We start from the raw sequence: 16756 nt of genomic DNA, 5'->3' as shown, positions 1-16756 counted from the left end.
ATAAAGGCTACAAAAACTATTTAGTCTCATTTACATTTTTTATTAAATCTGTCATCGGGTGGTTCTAGACGGACTCCTGGATGGGAGGCTCGTAGCCGTCAGCCCTCTCCACCTTGGCCCCAGTGTCGTCTCCAGAGGCCTTGACTGCAGTGCCACCACCGCCCTCGCCATGAAGCTCCATGAGTTTGCCCACTGCAAGAACAGAACATGTTTCGGTCAAACACACTGCACCAACAAAATACGAGGCAAGCAGCGATGGCACAGACAATTCCACTAGGTAGACTAGTGACTGAAGGAATTAGGCGTTGTAGCTGTCAAACATACAAGTAGATACGCTTCTAATTATACCCGACAATGCCGTGTTAGATGAAATGTGATTGAAAAGGAATTTCAAATAATCAAAGAACTTCCATCTGGGACTGAAACTAATATCAGGTTCCCAATAGTTAGTGAGTGATCTACATCACTTACACTCAAACTTGGGCTTCTTGAGCATTTTGACCTTCCTGACGTACACGTCGTGCAGGGGATAGATGGACTGGCATGCCTTCTCAATGTCCTTGCCAACACTGTCTGGGATCCTGGAAGCAACCAAAAGCACACAAGAAAAGTCAATTATCTTCCGTTGGGAGCATACATCAGTTTAGTTCTCAAATATTGTCAGTTATTAGAATTTAATTGAAAATGGAAAAGCAGCAGACCATCATTTTTTAAAATGTAGGAAACAGGCTGACAATTTCCTTAGCCCAAATTTAGGTCTCATAATGCCTTATTTGGGCAATGCGCAACAAAGATTTTATAACCTAAAAGACAATGAATTGTATTTTTGAATTAACCACGTGGGTCAAGCATGGTTCCTTGATAATGACAGTTCTGCCAATGGTCCAAAATAAAAGACTAGCACGTATTCTATTCTGACAAGGCAATAAACAGTCCACTTTAACGCTGTTAAACCATGTTGCTACGCATTGTGATATATTACATACAGCCATCTCAAAGAGGGGAAAACTAGGGTTCTTTGCTTACAGCTTGTTTACGACTTCCTTCAGGTCGTTGGTCTGGACCTCACGACTCATGATCTCCATCATCTTCTTACGGATCTGACGGACCTGTTGGTGCTGGGCGTATGAGGTCTTCCTGATCTGGTTGGTGCGCTTCTTGGTGAAGCCAACACAGAATAGACGCAGAATGTAGCCATCGGTGGTCTTCACGTCCACATGGGCCTCGATCATGGTCTGTGGGAGATTTACAAGTGGTTTAACAATCTATAGCCGTTGATTTGGTTACTTTTCAGTTGCTGAAATTATTTTATAGGGCAATGCAACCAGAAGGTATCAATTTGGACTATTACCTTCAGAGGGACTATGATATTGACAAATGCGCAAAACACAATTGAGCCAAACAAAACACACATAAACGGTATTTACCTGCCATTTCTTGACCATGGAGCACATCTTGTCTCGGGTGAGGTCCATACCATGGAAGTTGGTCAGGCAGTTCTTACCCTGGACATCCTCTGTGATGAGCTTGAACTTGCGGAAAGCAACCTCATCGTTCTGCAGATCAGCGAGGCTCACTTCGAACACACGACCCTTCAGCCCATCAGAGGCGATACCTACATGAAAAGTTATGGTTAGTTTGGGAATATGAGTCAATATATTCTAGTTACTATGTTCCATATCATATACATATTTTGTACCTATACTTCATGGTCAAATCTGAATACTTACGGGTTCCCTGAGTCCTGGTGACCAAGGTCTTGCCAAGATTGCGAATGTTGAACATGGCTGGTGCCTTGACATCATACCAATCCTTCTTGGAGAAAGGGTCAACACTGATGGGGGAAATTAGTGGGTCATTAGCAAGCCAAATACGCATGCAGTTACAGGTTAGCATTACAGTTCAGCTTAGCAACGGTTGACGCAATGTTATCGACGAACATAACATGTAGCATAACTGGTTGACTCAATATTTTAAGTGTACATAACACTATTTACTCCTATTGCCGAATTAAATAATAAGTGCTCAATACCTTTTGACATAGCTAACACAGCTAGCCTACAATGTGTTTCAGTGCCATATTGCTAACGCTAGCAAAACGCTAGTCCCACTTGAGGCGTTATCATTTACATGTGATATACTAAAAAACCCGTGTACGGAGAAATATTTTCTGACAGCATGTAATACTAGATATGCATACTCTGACCCATGAATGAAATTGTCACAATTAAACGAATGCATTTAAAAATGTTTGGTGACTAAGCATTGGGGAGGTTGCCGAGTAGCTTAGCACTGGCCTGCCGCATCCACCTATTATCGCGGTCATCCTTCACATTTTATTTGCTAAATAGACAGCATCCAATACATAGGATAGTACTGCATGATTATAAACTAGAATTACTCTACTTACATCTTCTTTTTGGCACCTTTCTTGCCGCCTTTGGTCAGCCTCTTATTCTTGCCGACTGCCATGTTGGCTATAGAGAGTGAAAGAGGAAGACGAACGTATTACCGCGAGACTTAAAGGGATTCTAGTCACGGGATTTGCTTCATCTCGCGAGTAAAATGCCAAACGCAAAACATATTGGCGTCCTCTACTGGTAACACCGGGAAATGCTTTTAAATCTTGCTAGACTGAAACATTGAAACATTTCGTAAATAATAAGTAGAAAGTAATTAGATAAATCCTGCATATCGTATTGATATGGCATGTACAAGGCCACGTAAAAAGTGTCAAAGCGTTGGGATTGAAACAAACCTACAAAATAAATGTGGTCAAACTATATCTAAGACGTCCTATAACATAGGCTACTGAATATATAACAATGTCACTTTGTACTACAGCACTCAATGCATTTTCTGCAGGAAATGCATTTTCTAGTCAGTAATGTTCATCGTTCTAAACCTGTAATTGTGTCCTTTCAACCTGACGTTCAGGTATGTTTGGGTGCGACCTGCTGTCATATCAATCTAAACTCGAACAAATGAAATATATCTTGGCAGTTGTTAGGCTATAGGTCCTCTGAAAAAACATTTTCTCAACATATCCGCCGTTCATCCCCAAACTTTGAATATTTCCATGACAACACAATGTGTGTTGCGAACAAGTATTTGCGAAGAGATATTTAAATTTAACTCAGGTATTATAATGACCTTTAGGACGTGCTCAGCATCGCTCCTATATGAATACTGTTCTTGTGGCCATATCCCAGCGGAGGTATCCCACTGAGATACAAATATTACATCACCTTTCAGAATAGACATTAAGGGACATAAGGACAGGGAACTAAAGTCAATGCAAATAGAGAAATAATGCATCAATATTGTTTCATTTAATTTCATAGTGTCATTATAGACGAGATGCATTTCGATGTTTAATGTAGATCCCCATATTTGAAATGTCGAGTTATCATTGTTTCGTTGTTTTAATTCCAGGGCTACTATATGCATAGTAATTGGCCTATATATTTTGGGACATATTGCTTTAAACAATATGTCCTACAATAAAATATTAATAGTTAAGGGCTTTTACCAGGACATTATGCATCTATCTATAGCACCCGTAAAATGTAGATTAGTTTCTTCATATTAGCGTTCTAGATGCTCTCATTCAGATATTATAATTTGCAATACACGTTTTCCTATCACATTATTTGACTGGACGCCCTTTTATTATTTGTAAGTGAACAGTCCCAGACGACCGCAAAGTGTTTTTGCGTGAGGAGGAGGAGAGCACCTGTGCTCCACACCTGAACCATTCTACTGACCCAACTCCGACTGCGCATGCTCAACCCGTTGAAGGAGTTTGCTGTCATGGCGGGGACGAGCTGAAGCTACGGTGCAGGCTAAATCAGGAAGAGCAGGCGTTGGGACTAGGTTAACTTCGACATTGAATTAAGTCGAGGAGTTCCTAAAGGGACAACGACTGGACCTATGTCCTTCGTCTATTCTGACCGGAGCTGTGGACGGACTTGACCCCGCTTCGGAGTTTTTTTTTTACTCTTGGCAGTTCGCTACCTGTCAAGTGTGGAGAGCCAGTGACAATAGCAAGTTACGCTCCTGTACGCTAGTACGCTGGACACTAAAGCCGCTTGAGCGGGTCGCTTATACCTTGACAGTGAAGACAAAGTATGGGATACTGCACTCCTTTTACTCTTGCTATCGTTTCCTCCAGCAGCGACAATTTTCTTATTGCGTTTTAACTGCATCACTTCATCCTCGTATCAAGTTTCTGACGAGGCATAGGAGTTGACAGACAACTACCACGTACTGTTGCCGTAGCCACATATCCTCCGCGGTCTTTCACCTGTATTCGTGGTACCTCTTGTAAAAGTGATTTGGATGGAGAGGGAAGATAATATTAGTTGGTCTTTACCCTGTCAGTGGCTCATCCGGAAGACTAATAGATAAGTATATTTCTCCGGCGATATCCATTGCACCCACCCCGTCGCCCGTCCCTGTCCCCGTCCATTGTAAGTGAACAGGTGTTTTACCTGTGAGCCTACTGCCTTCCCTTAGAAATGGCTAGTGAAGAGACATTGAGTGTTTCCCAGACAAGTGATGGAAATGGGGAAACATCCAACGCGGTGGCGCTTAACCCCGGAATCCCCATCAGGGGAATACGGATGAAATTCGCTGTACTTGCTGGCCTGGTGGAAGTTGGCGAAGTTTCCAACCGAGACATTGTCGAGACCGTCTTCAACCTGGTAAGCTGATTATACGAGCTCAGAAATAGGCCTTGCACACCTCAAACACTTGCATATGTCCACCCCCCTCACCACGCTATTCTTGAAAGATGATGGCCTGTACGAAGACTCCTCTGACACTGTTTTATAAAATGTGAATTATAAAGCATAAGATTGGCAATGGCATAGCGATAACCTAAGCTGTATTTATTAAACATGGAATTGTAGTATTTATTTGGATTTACGCTTTGCCCTGGCAACATATGGGACTGTGTATGAATGAACATTTGGAAAAATGGTTCGGGATAAGATTCAATAGGCTATCATAAGGTTGAAAATCACATTGTGTTGCTATTGGCTTATGGTCTGACACACTGACAGACACTGATTGGCACGTTTTAGGCCTACTACCATCTCTATGAAATGTGTTATTGCGCAGTGGCCAGTGAATGAATGAAAGTAACAAGGAAGTACACCTTGCCTGCAACGATAGTTTGACCGTTAAGGTGGGAGGAGGGAGTGGAGGTGGAACCTGCAGAACTGCCTCGTCACTTTAGTCATGGCACAATGGAATCCACAGGGAGGGAAGCTCCACTTGGACTCCGTGGAATTGGCTGTCACATAGACAACTGTCCCCACGGGCGCTCAATGGCCTTGTCGCAAAGATAAAAAACAAACAAGCTTTAACCTCAAACCTGCCCCGTCCACTCCCAATGTATCCTACAAGAAAGCGGTAAAACCCTTTCAGCCATTAATGGATGTGTAAACAAACACTTTTCTCTGACTGTCATAGTGTAAACCAGTGGACAAAGGTGATTTGGGCCACTTCAAAAATATTGGGTACCAGTTAACAATAGAGACTAAGTAAAGTTATGATTCATGTTGAACAAATCTTTTGAATGACTTCATGAGGGAATCTTTAATTTTAGACCCTATTTTAACAGCATTTTCATCCAGTCTTATCATAAGAAACCGTTTCCATGATAGTAACTTCCTAGAACGTATGGCCGTTAAGTTCATACACCAGCGTTTGCTCATTGGACTCTTCCCGGAACAAGTGATGGTTGTTCCAAATCCACACTTTCAAATATTTAAATGCAAAATATGTCTGTTCTTTGACATCTAGCCTACTGTTTGTATGATAGCAGTTGGCCTACTTTGCAATTAAGTGAAGCAAAAAGTCTCGCACAACTCGTTGTTAACATTTCGTAAGCAATCTCCAGTCTAAGGGGTCATCACTGAATAATGAATGTGTAAACCATTCACTTACAGTTCATAAGCCTTTTTACTCAATGTTATGTGGTGTGGACTGCGGCAGGCCTTTGCCCGTCACAGTTGGCAAGGCGCAGTGAGGTGACACAGGAAATGGGTGGTTTGAGACTGTGGAATGCCACATGGATTCTGTCCTGATGCAAGGTCAGCCAGAAGGCAGCCATCTTCCTGGGGTCGTTTTTCTCTGGAAACCAAATGTGGTGTATGTAGAATACACCCTCACACAATGTTTTGTATGTAGGCCACTTCAAAACAAACTCTGAGTGTGTGTGTGTATTGTTGCGTGTGTGACGTAAGATTGTCAGGAGGCAAGTTGGCAAAAATGATGGAATATATAAACCAGATTTCCATTGAGTTCCATTATGTTATGGCTATGTTCAATTATTATAATAAGGTATTCACAGTGTTTCTGTGGATACCTATTGTTATTAATATATGCTATTATGGGCGGCTTGCTTTATAGGATTTTGTAAGCCACCTAATTCCCAATTTGGTATTTATCGTGGACAAACGATAAATTTTAAGATAGTATTCCATCTCTCCTAAAATAGTCTCAGAGCAGGGCAAAATTGATGTGTGCAAAAAATGTGACAGATAAGACCCTAATAATTCATGTTGCAAAGGTGTATTTTTAGCTTCAAGGATGAAGCCTACTTTTATTTAGTAATTATGCGACGTGGTTGTCTTTCTGTGTACTGTGACAACGTTGGATGTGGCAACGGCAAACTGTCTGATTCTGTGATCCGATGTCGGTCCAATACAACAATGCCCAATTTGTTAAGCATTTTCCTGAGTGTTCTATGCTATATGACTTTGTCTTGACTTTTAAGGCATTGTCTAATTTCAGTGAGTAGTTTTACATTAAGCCTTGCTCTTTAAAACTCAAACAAAAACAATGGCTGAATGGTGTTCTAAGCCTTCTTTCAGAGTGACATTATTTCCGCACAATACAAATGAGACAGTGTTTCAGTGTTGTCCTATGTATGGTCACCAGTGGTACAGTCACTGCTCGGTCACTTATAGGTCAGTGGGCTACGTTATAATAATGCTCTATTTGTTTGCCTTCTCTGTGTTGGTTTAAGTTTTTGTCAGAGAACATTCAATGTGCCGTCTTGATTCAATTCCATAGTATCTATTAAATGTATTATTGAGCTCAGGATATTTGGTTAGTGCAGTCGTGTTTTATAACTGATTCACAAAATATATTTTGCAAAACAAAAGGATCACCATGGTTTTTATGACAATAGTTCATTGTATGTTAATGGAATCAAACAGGTTCCAGGTATCGTGTTTCCTGCTTTATGTGCCTTTTATTTATTTAGCTAACAGCTCATCAGATGGGGTCCAAACATTTACAGTTACTTCACAGACTAGAGTACATAGAAGTCTCAACATTAAATTTAATGTTGGTTAGACCTATCGTGGTATTGAGTAGAAATGTTATTGTGATTATTCAATCTTTTGGGCATCTCTGTGACCATGTTGATCCAATCTTACCAGTTATCCTCATTAGTTGGTTTTCTCAATGGTTTTGCTTTCCTATTTATGAGAATAATGTTCTGCAATGTTATTTATTTTTGAAATACAGCGTTCTTTGGAAAATGACCAGATTTGAGAGGTGAAAGTTGAAATAAGTTAAACAGAAGTGTGGGAGGAAAACAACAAAAGCTTGGCTTAAGAAACAGACTGAGGTAGTATGGTTCATTTTGAATGACTTGCAATACAAAGGCAACATAATGAGGTAATAGCACTACCTAGTATTCATACTAGGCCTTAAAAAAAACACATTTCTAAATCAATAATCGGATCAAACTCATGTAAAATGTTTCTACCTTTTTTGGAGCAGGCGGGACAGCACCCTTAGATCCCCTAAGATGGAAAACTCAGCCAATACAAGGTGTGCAGTAATGAGAGGAACCGGACCATAGCCCACCAGGCACTGTTAGGCCCCCTGGGGGCCTCAGCCACCCGGTAGGCCATGTCTCAGGCTTACCATGGCTCCTTTCTGCTGGCCTGCCCTTGTCATGTAGGCAACATATGGGTGCAACATTCGGGAGGTTTCAAGCTGATATTTCCTCTAACAAACGCTTTATTTATAATTGAAAGGCTAACTGCTGTCGGCGCATGGTGAGAGGTGTCTCTTGTTTCGGCTCTGTGCACTTGCCCTTATGATGTTCCAGCACAACACTCAAAATACCTGTTTATCAAATGACAGCCTTGTCGCCACACCGGCCATTAAAACAGTAAGCATTACTTTATGTAGAATATCATCATCATGTTGTGCTGCCCGACCTGTAAATCTGCGTGAGACATCATAGCAATGTATTTGCTCAATAAGATAATGTTTTTCTGTGTGCAAAGCATTCAATTTTTTTTGTTTTGTTTCTGTTGTAGTGGCTTAGAGGCACCTGACTTATCTCTCAGTCAGGTTTTTTATCAAGGAGAATTTAAGAATGACAAATCGATTAGAGAGAGACTGAATATTCACTGCTTTACTAGAGCCTCATATCTCATATACTGCAGGCCACCTATGAGAGTACTTTCTCCAAACCTCATTCTTAACTTTCACCATCCCTCAGAACCCCCTACGGTCAACAGTCCTAATGTTCTTATTTCTGGCCAAGATTCCCAGTCGGGATTCAGCTCGGTAGCCCCAATCTGCAATTACTTGCTGGAGGGAAGTTGCTACCCGCTGATAGAGATCCATTGTGCAGAAATGTGAAGATAAAATGGCTTTGTGAATATGCCGTTTACAATGCTATAGATAGTCATGCTAATTGTGCCGATGCCTGCTTGAATGTGAGTCCGAACAATGGCTTGTTGTTGTTATTTTAATTGGATTACTTCATAATGTCCTAGCCACAATATCCAACATGTTTCATTGAACTTATTTTTATTAATGTCATGAGGGAAAACAAGGTTAGGATGATTTGCTGAATCTCTATATTTGTACGTCATGAAGTGCTCCAAATGAGTAATGAAGTGGGCACACATTTCCTTGTGTTTGTAATGAAATTAGTTATGACCTGTTATTAAGTGCACACCATGTTTCACTAGAGGCTGGAGAAATTGAATCATGTCTGCAACCGATCTGCAACCTTACTGCACCACCTGCCGCCTCCAGTATAACATGTTAACTCCTATTCTCTCTCCACCGTCGGCTGGATGTTGGGAGGGTGAGCAAAGGGAAACCATTGTTTCTGCTGATTAGACTTTGGTGTTGCTGAGACTGCTTATGTGTACTGCTTGGTACAGTCTATCTAAACATGCAGGAGGCCTTTGTACTGTGCTTTATTTATGGCACTCTCTTTCCAATGCAAAATGCTACAGTTTACACTTCTACACCTCTTTTTATCGCACAACTTTCCCCTTGGAAGCCTCAGACAATGAAAGATGTGGAATACAATCTGGTGTTGTAACATACTTGGGAAACCTATGATGGAATGGTACATATCCAAAGGAACCGTACATGTAATGGCATTGATTATCGAAGGAATTTATTTCAATTAGTGCTCCTCTGATATGTTGGCCATATTTCAATTGGATCCAATCAGGTTGTGTGTGTGTGTGTGTGTGTGTGTGTGTGTGTGTGTGTGTGTGTGTGTGTGTGTGTGAGAGAGAGAGATTAGTCTAATGCTGTTAATGGCCATGGCCTAATAGAATCCAGTGATTGATGTTCTGATATTTCCTTACCCTTGATCTATTTTTTTATTCCGCAATTTTTGTCCATTCAACATCTGGCACAATGGCCAAGTCCACAGGGAAGATGGGGAGGATATGCTTGAAATATTAGGAATAACCCAGAAATGAATGCCACAATGTGAAATGCACTTCAAATATATATGTCAGCCCATATTATAAAACGTAATGGGAAAGGATAAGACCTATTTACTATTGAAAGTTGTAATATATAGCTATGTTCTATTCTTAATATTTCATGACTTTCAGCCTTGTACATTACCAAATCATTCATACAAATTGTTGTATTTGCATCATACTACTAAATTATAGAGCTTTAAAAACCTTTTATCCAAAGTGACTTCATTGTTAGGCATAGAGCCATGAAAGCATGTAGGGCAAACTACAAAAACAAATTGATTTGTCTGCAAGTTTACAAATAACAACCAGATCAGAGTAAGGAATAGCTGTTTGGTTTGGACTGCAATAGGTGAGTTGGGAGACATAGGTTTTGATGTGCGTGGGGAGTTAGCTGTAGCGTGGTTTGCAAGGTTTGGTTGGTTGGAAAACAGACCCAGCCTGGAAGGCTTTGCAGAAGTCTAGCTGAGAGGCGGCCACAACCTGGCAAATAAGCTGAGCCTTGTGCTGTACCACTGTGCAAGTTTTCTGACAGAAACCACCACATCTTCCAGATGTTTTACAGAGTTCATTGGGAGATCAGAGGACAGTTGAAACAAGGGCAGAAAACCATAGCTGATTGTCAATCATGACCCGAATATTTCTTGCAGGAAGCCTCAACCCACAGTTCTTGTGATACCAAGTTGGGAAAGAGTGAACAAGGTGGTTCATGGTATCAAAGGCCACCAATAATGGGTCAAGCATGATGGTGACTGATGACCAGCTAATGACCAGCAGCTCTTGCCAACCTTGCCAAGGCTTCTACAACAGTCAGTCACAATGGTGTATCCACTATTGAAGCCATGCTGATTGCGATCCATAATTTTATTCAAATCTTGCGAAAGCTGACTGTGTTTGTCTAACCGTGATTGATTTTCTTTGCTTTTACTTCCATTGTGCCAATTCTCAAAGGAAAACTTTCAAATGTGCCAAAAAGTTTTTCAATGGCCTCCATATACAGAGGTAGAATGATAAATTATCAATATAGAATTCCCTGTGTATCCTACATGTTAGCTCATATATGCTAACATTTATCCAGTATATTAACATTATCCAGTTTTATAATGTTAAAAAACAAACAAAAACAAACAAAACCCCCCAAACCACTCTAAATGTTTGGTCAGTGATTCAGTCATCTGTAAACAGACCAAAATGTCTACCTTGCCCATTAATTCAGTTTATCCGAGCCATTGAACATGTAGATTGAAGAAAATAAGTGGCCGTTGTGTGTAGGTTTGGGGGGACTCCTGTTACAGATGGAGAAGTGAAAGACTTCAAGGGGACAGATCAGGTGGGGGTTGGGGATTCTTTGCTACTGTGTTATAAAGACTGAGGCATGTGAGAGGGAAGCAGAAGACCCTAGTTCATCCCGGATGACCATGCATCCCTATAGTATAATGCTTCACTACAGTGTTTGGAAAAGCATTGGGAGTTATGATACTAGTGATGCGCATAACGATGCCCCTCCCTCTGTATCGAGGTGTCCATGTCATGAATATTCCAACGTGACCTTTTGTCATTCTTCACTGGTTCCGCCTTTCCTGTTTGCCGCTCTCCACTGACTGCCGGAAATGCCAAGGGAGGTGTTGCAAAATGGCGCGCTTCGCTAACAAATGAGAAAAATCCAATGAACCGGGTCACCAAGAGGTTTCAGAAGTAGTGCATTGGTGTGTCAAAATAGCAGACCTGTGTGTGTGTTTTTGGATGTGTGTGTCTTGTAGATCTGTTTTTTCCCACTCAGCAGCAACTCTTCTGAACAATGGATCACTTCTCTGACCCAACTTCTATTTTTAGCCGAAAGCCTTCCTTTCCTATCTCAACTGCTCATCAACGCGCACTAATGTGTTGTGCACAAACTCGCTCAGAGGGTTTTCTGTGTGGAAAAACAAACAATGTTTGCTTTCCTGTTCTGTTTCAAGATCACACTGCCTTCCCACCCCAAACCCCCCTGGTGAATTGTCTTAACATGGCATATAGTAACAGAGAGCACATTTTTTTGTAAGCATCGTTTTTTCTTATCTTGGATACCGTAAAGATTTCCAAAACTAATCAGGGAGATGTCCATTCCTTCATATCAAACTGTGAAAAATGCCTAATCATGCATGTTTTATTCAAGAAGCAGTGCATCCCAGAAAACTATGATATGCTCCTAAACTCTTGACTCCACTATCTGAAGGGTTCATTTCCCCAACCACGCCTTTGTTTTTTCTTTACTTTTCCTTATTCTTCCACAGATACACACTCAACATTCATTCTGAATAATTATATGGAGTTTACTCCCTTTCAAGGGGATTATGACACTAATGATTTGAATGGAACATTAAACATTGATTCACCATGAAATGTTACATTTGCTAGTGACATTTCAGTATACATTTGTGGAGTTCCAACAAAGAATGAGACTATATTTTCCATCTAATAGACATATACAAACCGTTCATATATACTATATACTATTAAGTTATTTTATCCAAAGCAACAATGAGTTCAGATACGTGTCGTTAAGTATTAGGTGAGAGATAGATATCTTGCTCAAGGAAACCTAGAGGAAGTCTATGGACAGGGGAGATTGAACACAGGGAGGGTTTTGTTGAAGGCTTGTTGCTAAGTTGCTCAGTTGTCTCTCTGTCTGACTAAGGCTATTAATGAGTACAATGAGTTGCAGCATAGGTGAGTCATTAAGAGGATTCTGACCTCTAAAGCCCAGTGGGGGTTATTTTTGGGCATCTGTTCTGCATCTATTCAAATTATCAAAAAAATGCCAATAAATCTTTTCCTTTTATAAATATCTTCCTCCAACTCGGACCAATTCTCATTCTCTCAAAGTTATACATTTGAAAGCGGTGTCGTGAGCTTAGGTGTAAACAGCTATAACCATTGCGATGGGATATTTTGTAATAGTCCAGCCTATAGTATACTATCTCATAAGGAAGTGATCGTATTGCAGGATGAAAATATTTCCAGGCTGCAGTGTCCTTGTCCCTTTTTAGCAGATAACTAAGACATAAATTGCCACCATCTGTACCGACTTGTGTAGCTGACCCTGTGCTTGACGTTTGTAAGAGGGGCAGCCCCCCAGAAAAGCCTTGTTAAGGCTGTCCTAAGTAGAGTTTGCTTACTAGGTTAACAGTAATTACATCCACCTTGGTCAAACGGTAAGATAACGTGGGAGTTAGAAATTTTGAATAATCGCATTATAACTAATTCACCTATTATGAACCCTCGGCCTGTATAAACAACAGCTCCGCCCCCATACACTTAACAACAGACACACCCTTTAGCATAGCATCAACAAGCAACACATGCCTTCCCGCTCCATTAGCTGCATCTCCTCCCCCCTAATACCCCTACAAGCAACAGATCTTCCTTCATATGAGCAACACCTCCTCCCCCACGTCTTCTAGACGCCTCCTCCACCTATGCTCTCTACAAGTAGCATTCCCTATACCGGAGCTGCTACAAGAAGCACCTCCTCCCCCATCACCTCTGCAAAACTCTCCATTCTTGGAACAGTTAAACACAGGTAACTAGTAGTATGTGAGGTTTGGTAAGAAAGTTAGTCAAGTTTATGGTCATTCATCCGTATTCCTCTTAACAAAATGTAGTTTCTCACGGAATAAGGGGCTAAAAGTTCCCCTATTGCCACAATAAATACAGAATTATTACAGTCACAAAAAGACAAGACAACAAACCAAGCATCAAACAGCTAGGGGTAAACTGGCATATCCCCGTCAGATATTACCATTGTCTGTCTACCCAAAAGTTCCTTTGTCATAATGTCTTTCTACATGCACTAGTTCTCTCTGCCTTTTGGCCCATGGAGTTGACGTATCACATTGTCATATGATTTCCTTCACAGGGCCAGGATAGTGGCTAGGCTTACCCCCAGCCTAAATGTACTGGGTTAATCCCATAGCGTAGCCTAGGTATTGATGAAGACATAGATTGTTAAATCCTGCCTGCTCCTTAATGACATATATCGCATTTCTGTTACTGTATGTAACCAGAATGTAACTGGACTTTAAGTGGTATTAGGTATCTGCATAGTTTTAATGGCTGTATAATTGACTAAAGGGTGGAAAAAATATCTGGCCTAGCCTTTTAACCATGATTTGACACAGGCCTGAACAGTAATGCAGACCTGAACAACGTATCATGCTGATCGTTCAGGGAATTGCTCTACCAAACTTGTAGTAAGCAAAATATCAGATGCTAAGCGAATGTGTCAGACAGCTAAGCAGCTGATGCCCTACAGGCTCCAAGGTCTAGGTCACAGCTGAGATGTCCTCACCACGGTCTCCATCAAACACTGCTGGGCCTGGGGACAAGGGAGATGAAGCAGAAGCACCCTAGGGGGTGGGGGATATGTGATGACCCTGGAGTAGTTATGTAATTATAGCCATGGTCTTGCACGTTTTTATTTCTTTTTGCTTTACTTATGTGCCTCACAATTTGCTTGCGCTGTATTTTATTCGTATGCCATTAATGTCTGGTTTCCAACATTGTAGTCAGTTAATTGGTTGCATGTTGCCGATAGTTATGTCTATCGGCATATAATAACAGAGAGGACATTCGCCCAGTATGTCTAACTGTGTTATGCTTGTGTGTGTGTGTGTGTGTGTTGGGGGGGGGGGTTATTAAGCTAATGTTGCTTCTTTTTCTTTCAAGATGTGGCAACCCTAAACCTTTTTTAATACCACTATAAAGTTTTGACTTTATGCTCCTCAATATATATCCTAGCTAAACACTTATAAATACTTATAAATTTCAATTTAAATAAATGCAATTTCTTTAATTCCAGGTAACTGCAATAGAGATGATAAGCATAGACAAGGCTTGTTGTTACCTACACAAACATACCAAGCTGCAGATGCATGCATAAATAATGCACAACCTGCAAGTGAATCCTCTTTTTGACAAAAACATATGTCAGAAATAGCTTGGCAGTAGAGCCGGCCAGTATCCTTCCTGGTTTAGTTCTGGCCATAGTAAAAAATCGTGGGTTTGGCTTCCCAGCCTTTTATCCTCCTCCTCCACCTTCCTATTCAGCCATGGTGTTGTTGCAGTTTGGGACTATAAGAGGGTTGTTTTGTGGCTGCATGGTTGCTCAGCCATGATTAATTCAGACAGGCCTCTGGGGGTGAGCAGCCAGGGAGGGTTACCAAGCCAGGGATCTGGTGTCTTCATGCTGCAGAGACGTTGGCTAAGGAGGGTAAATGTAAGCGCGAGCCTGGCTAGAGATCGTCTTGTCACCGATTTTATACTGTGTCTGTCAATCATGCGGTTTGTCTGCCTTCTCCTTATTGGAGGTGGATGTTAAAACAAGGACATAATTGATAGTTGTTTTTAGATTTGGTTTGGTTTGGTTTTGGTTTTAAGGGATGGTGGAGGATGTCCTGGGGATAGCGACATAGAGGTCGTGGTGACCCTTGTATAACATTACAAAGAACTCTCTGACACAACTTATTTCGTCAAGTCAAAGAATGCTTGAAGCCAAAGGCGGATGTACTTTTAGCCTTTAGGTCCCTCCATCCCTGAAGACCTGAGGTTGCACATTTAAAGCCTGCTTTTGAAACGCGTTTGTAAGACTAGCATTTTTACTTTTCATCTGTGTTTGGTTACAGATCTGCAGGGTTTGCAGTTTATCCCATAAACTTTTAGAAATGTAATTAATAATTTTACTTTTGAGAAATTTGCTAGAGACATTTCAGTATACATTTAGAGGGCTCTTTAGATCAGCCAATACAGGTAAAACATTATACATGTTTTCGGTTTGATCAAGAGCTTTCTTAATTTGATCTGTCTGCGGGTCAGAGTCTGCAACCTATTTCTTTGAAGCCTTAATGGCTTCTGTCCAGTTAGCCCTGCTGAAGCTTAACTGATTGAGCCTCCACACTTTGACATTGCTTGACTTTTTATTAGTGCTTCCAAAAAAAACTGTAGGGCTAAACCATGAGTGCAGTCGTGATGAAGTGAAATCAATCTAAAAGAAGACTTGAGAAACTCAATGAAAGTAACGGCATCAATATACTCTTGAGAATGATTTATAGGGTGGTTAAGAAGGGGAAATGGCTTGTTTGATGAAGTCATGACCTGTCTTGCATTTTAAGAACTCCTTGAAAGTTCAAGTAGTCACTGGGTTTTTCAATAGCTAGTTTGTCGAAGCATCCCCATTCTAGAGATGTTTGATCAGGCGGTGGAAAAACACAAGACAGGAGATATATACCATCCTGATATGTTATTGAATGTGTCAAATACATACTGCTAGCCCGTTAACATTGAAGTGTGATTGCTACCATTTTCCAAACTGACATTTTCCTATGAAGTCTGACATTTTCATCCATAATATTAACAACATCATCACACTTTTTCATTTAGGCCTATTTAAATGACGGGTGCAATGTGCAAAAAAAGAGAGACGGAAGAAAGGGTGCTATAACTTGAGGAGATTCACACCACATAAACAGACCTTTGCGCGTGATTTTCATCCGTGTGAACAGGGCCTCAAAGTAAGCCCTCTACAGAAACTCACCCCCCTCAAATCGTAACTTGCAATCTATCCATATATCTATCGGTCCATCGATCAATCTCTCTTATCAGGTCAAGCCACGGCCCGTTCTGAAGCCTCGGCCTCCGTCATCCTCCGTGTACTCTATCTGCCCGCCGCCAGCTGACTGATGGATGGAGATGGGTGGGGCCGCCCCGTCAGGCCAATAAATCAGTTTACGCCCTGTCACAATCAGCGGCCACCGCCATCACCAAGCCTCCCACCTCCCCGCGTTCACACATCAGTCCGTCTGGCCGATGTTCCTCTGACCGCCTGGCCGGCTGGGCAAGGCGGAGCGTGCCGGCCGGAGAAGGCAGAGCTAATGATGAACTTAGGCGGTCAGTCGATGTCGTTTCATACCCCGTGGCACTGACCTTTTCTAATGGCTACATCAATG

The 16756-nt window shown here is 41.3% G+C and overlaps 2 protein-coding genes across 7 annotated transcripts in view; one reads left to right on the top strand and one right to left on the bottom strand.

Annotated features, from left to right (window-relative positions):
- Positions 1-19: 19 nt before the first annotated feature.
- Positions 20-2500, bottom strand: rps3a (ribosomal protein S3A). The gene is made up of 6 exons (XM_079729970.1): positions 2411-2500; positions 1731-1834; positions 1428-1615; positions 1027-1235; positions 472-581; positions 20-192 (listed from the first exon to the last, which is right to left on the bottom strand). Exons 1-6 carry the CDS (start codon positions 2470-2472, stop codon positions 65-67), a joined length of 801 nt encoding a protein of 266 aa, XP_079586096.1. The 5' UTR covers positions 2473-2500; the 3' UTR covers positions 20-64.
- Positions 2501-3809: 1309 nt separating this feature from the next.
- The window catches only part of lrba (LPS-responsive vesicle trafficking, beach and anchor containing), a 183672-nt gene continuing 170725 nt past the window's right edge, over positions 3810-16756 (top strand). For all 6 annotated transcript variants that reach the window (XM_079728923.1, XM_079728920.1, XM_079728922.1 and 3 more), the window contains exon 1: positions 3810-4706. In XM_079728923.1, coding sequence (XP_079585049.1) covers positions 4521-4706 — 186 coding nt within the window. In that variant the 5' untranslated portion in view covers positions 3810-4520. The remainder of the gene's footprint in view (positions 4707-16756) is intronic.

Source organism: Pollachius pollachius (genome assembly GCF_949987615.1).
Source record: "Pollachius pollachius genome assembly, chromosome: 2".
NCBI lineage: Eukaryota > Metazoa > Chordata > Actinopteri > Gadiformes > Gadidae > Pollachius > Pollachius pollachius.
Note: the sequence above shows the minus strand (reverse complement) of the source record. Positions and strands in the feature narration are given on the sequence as shown.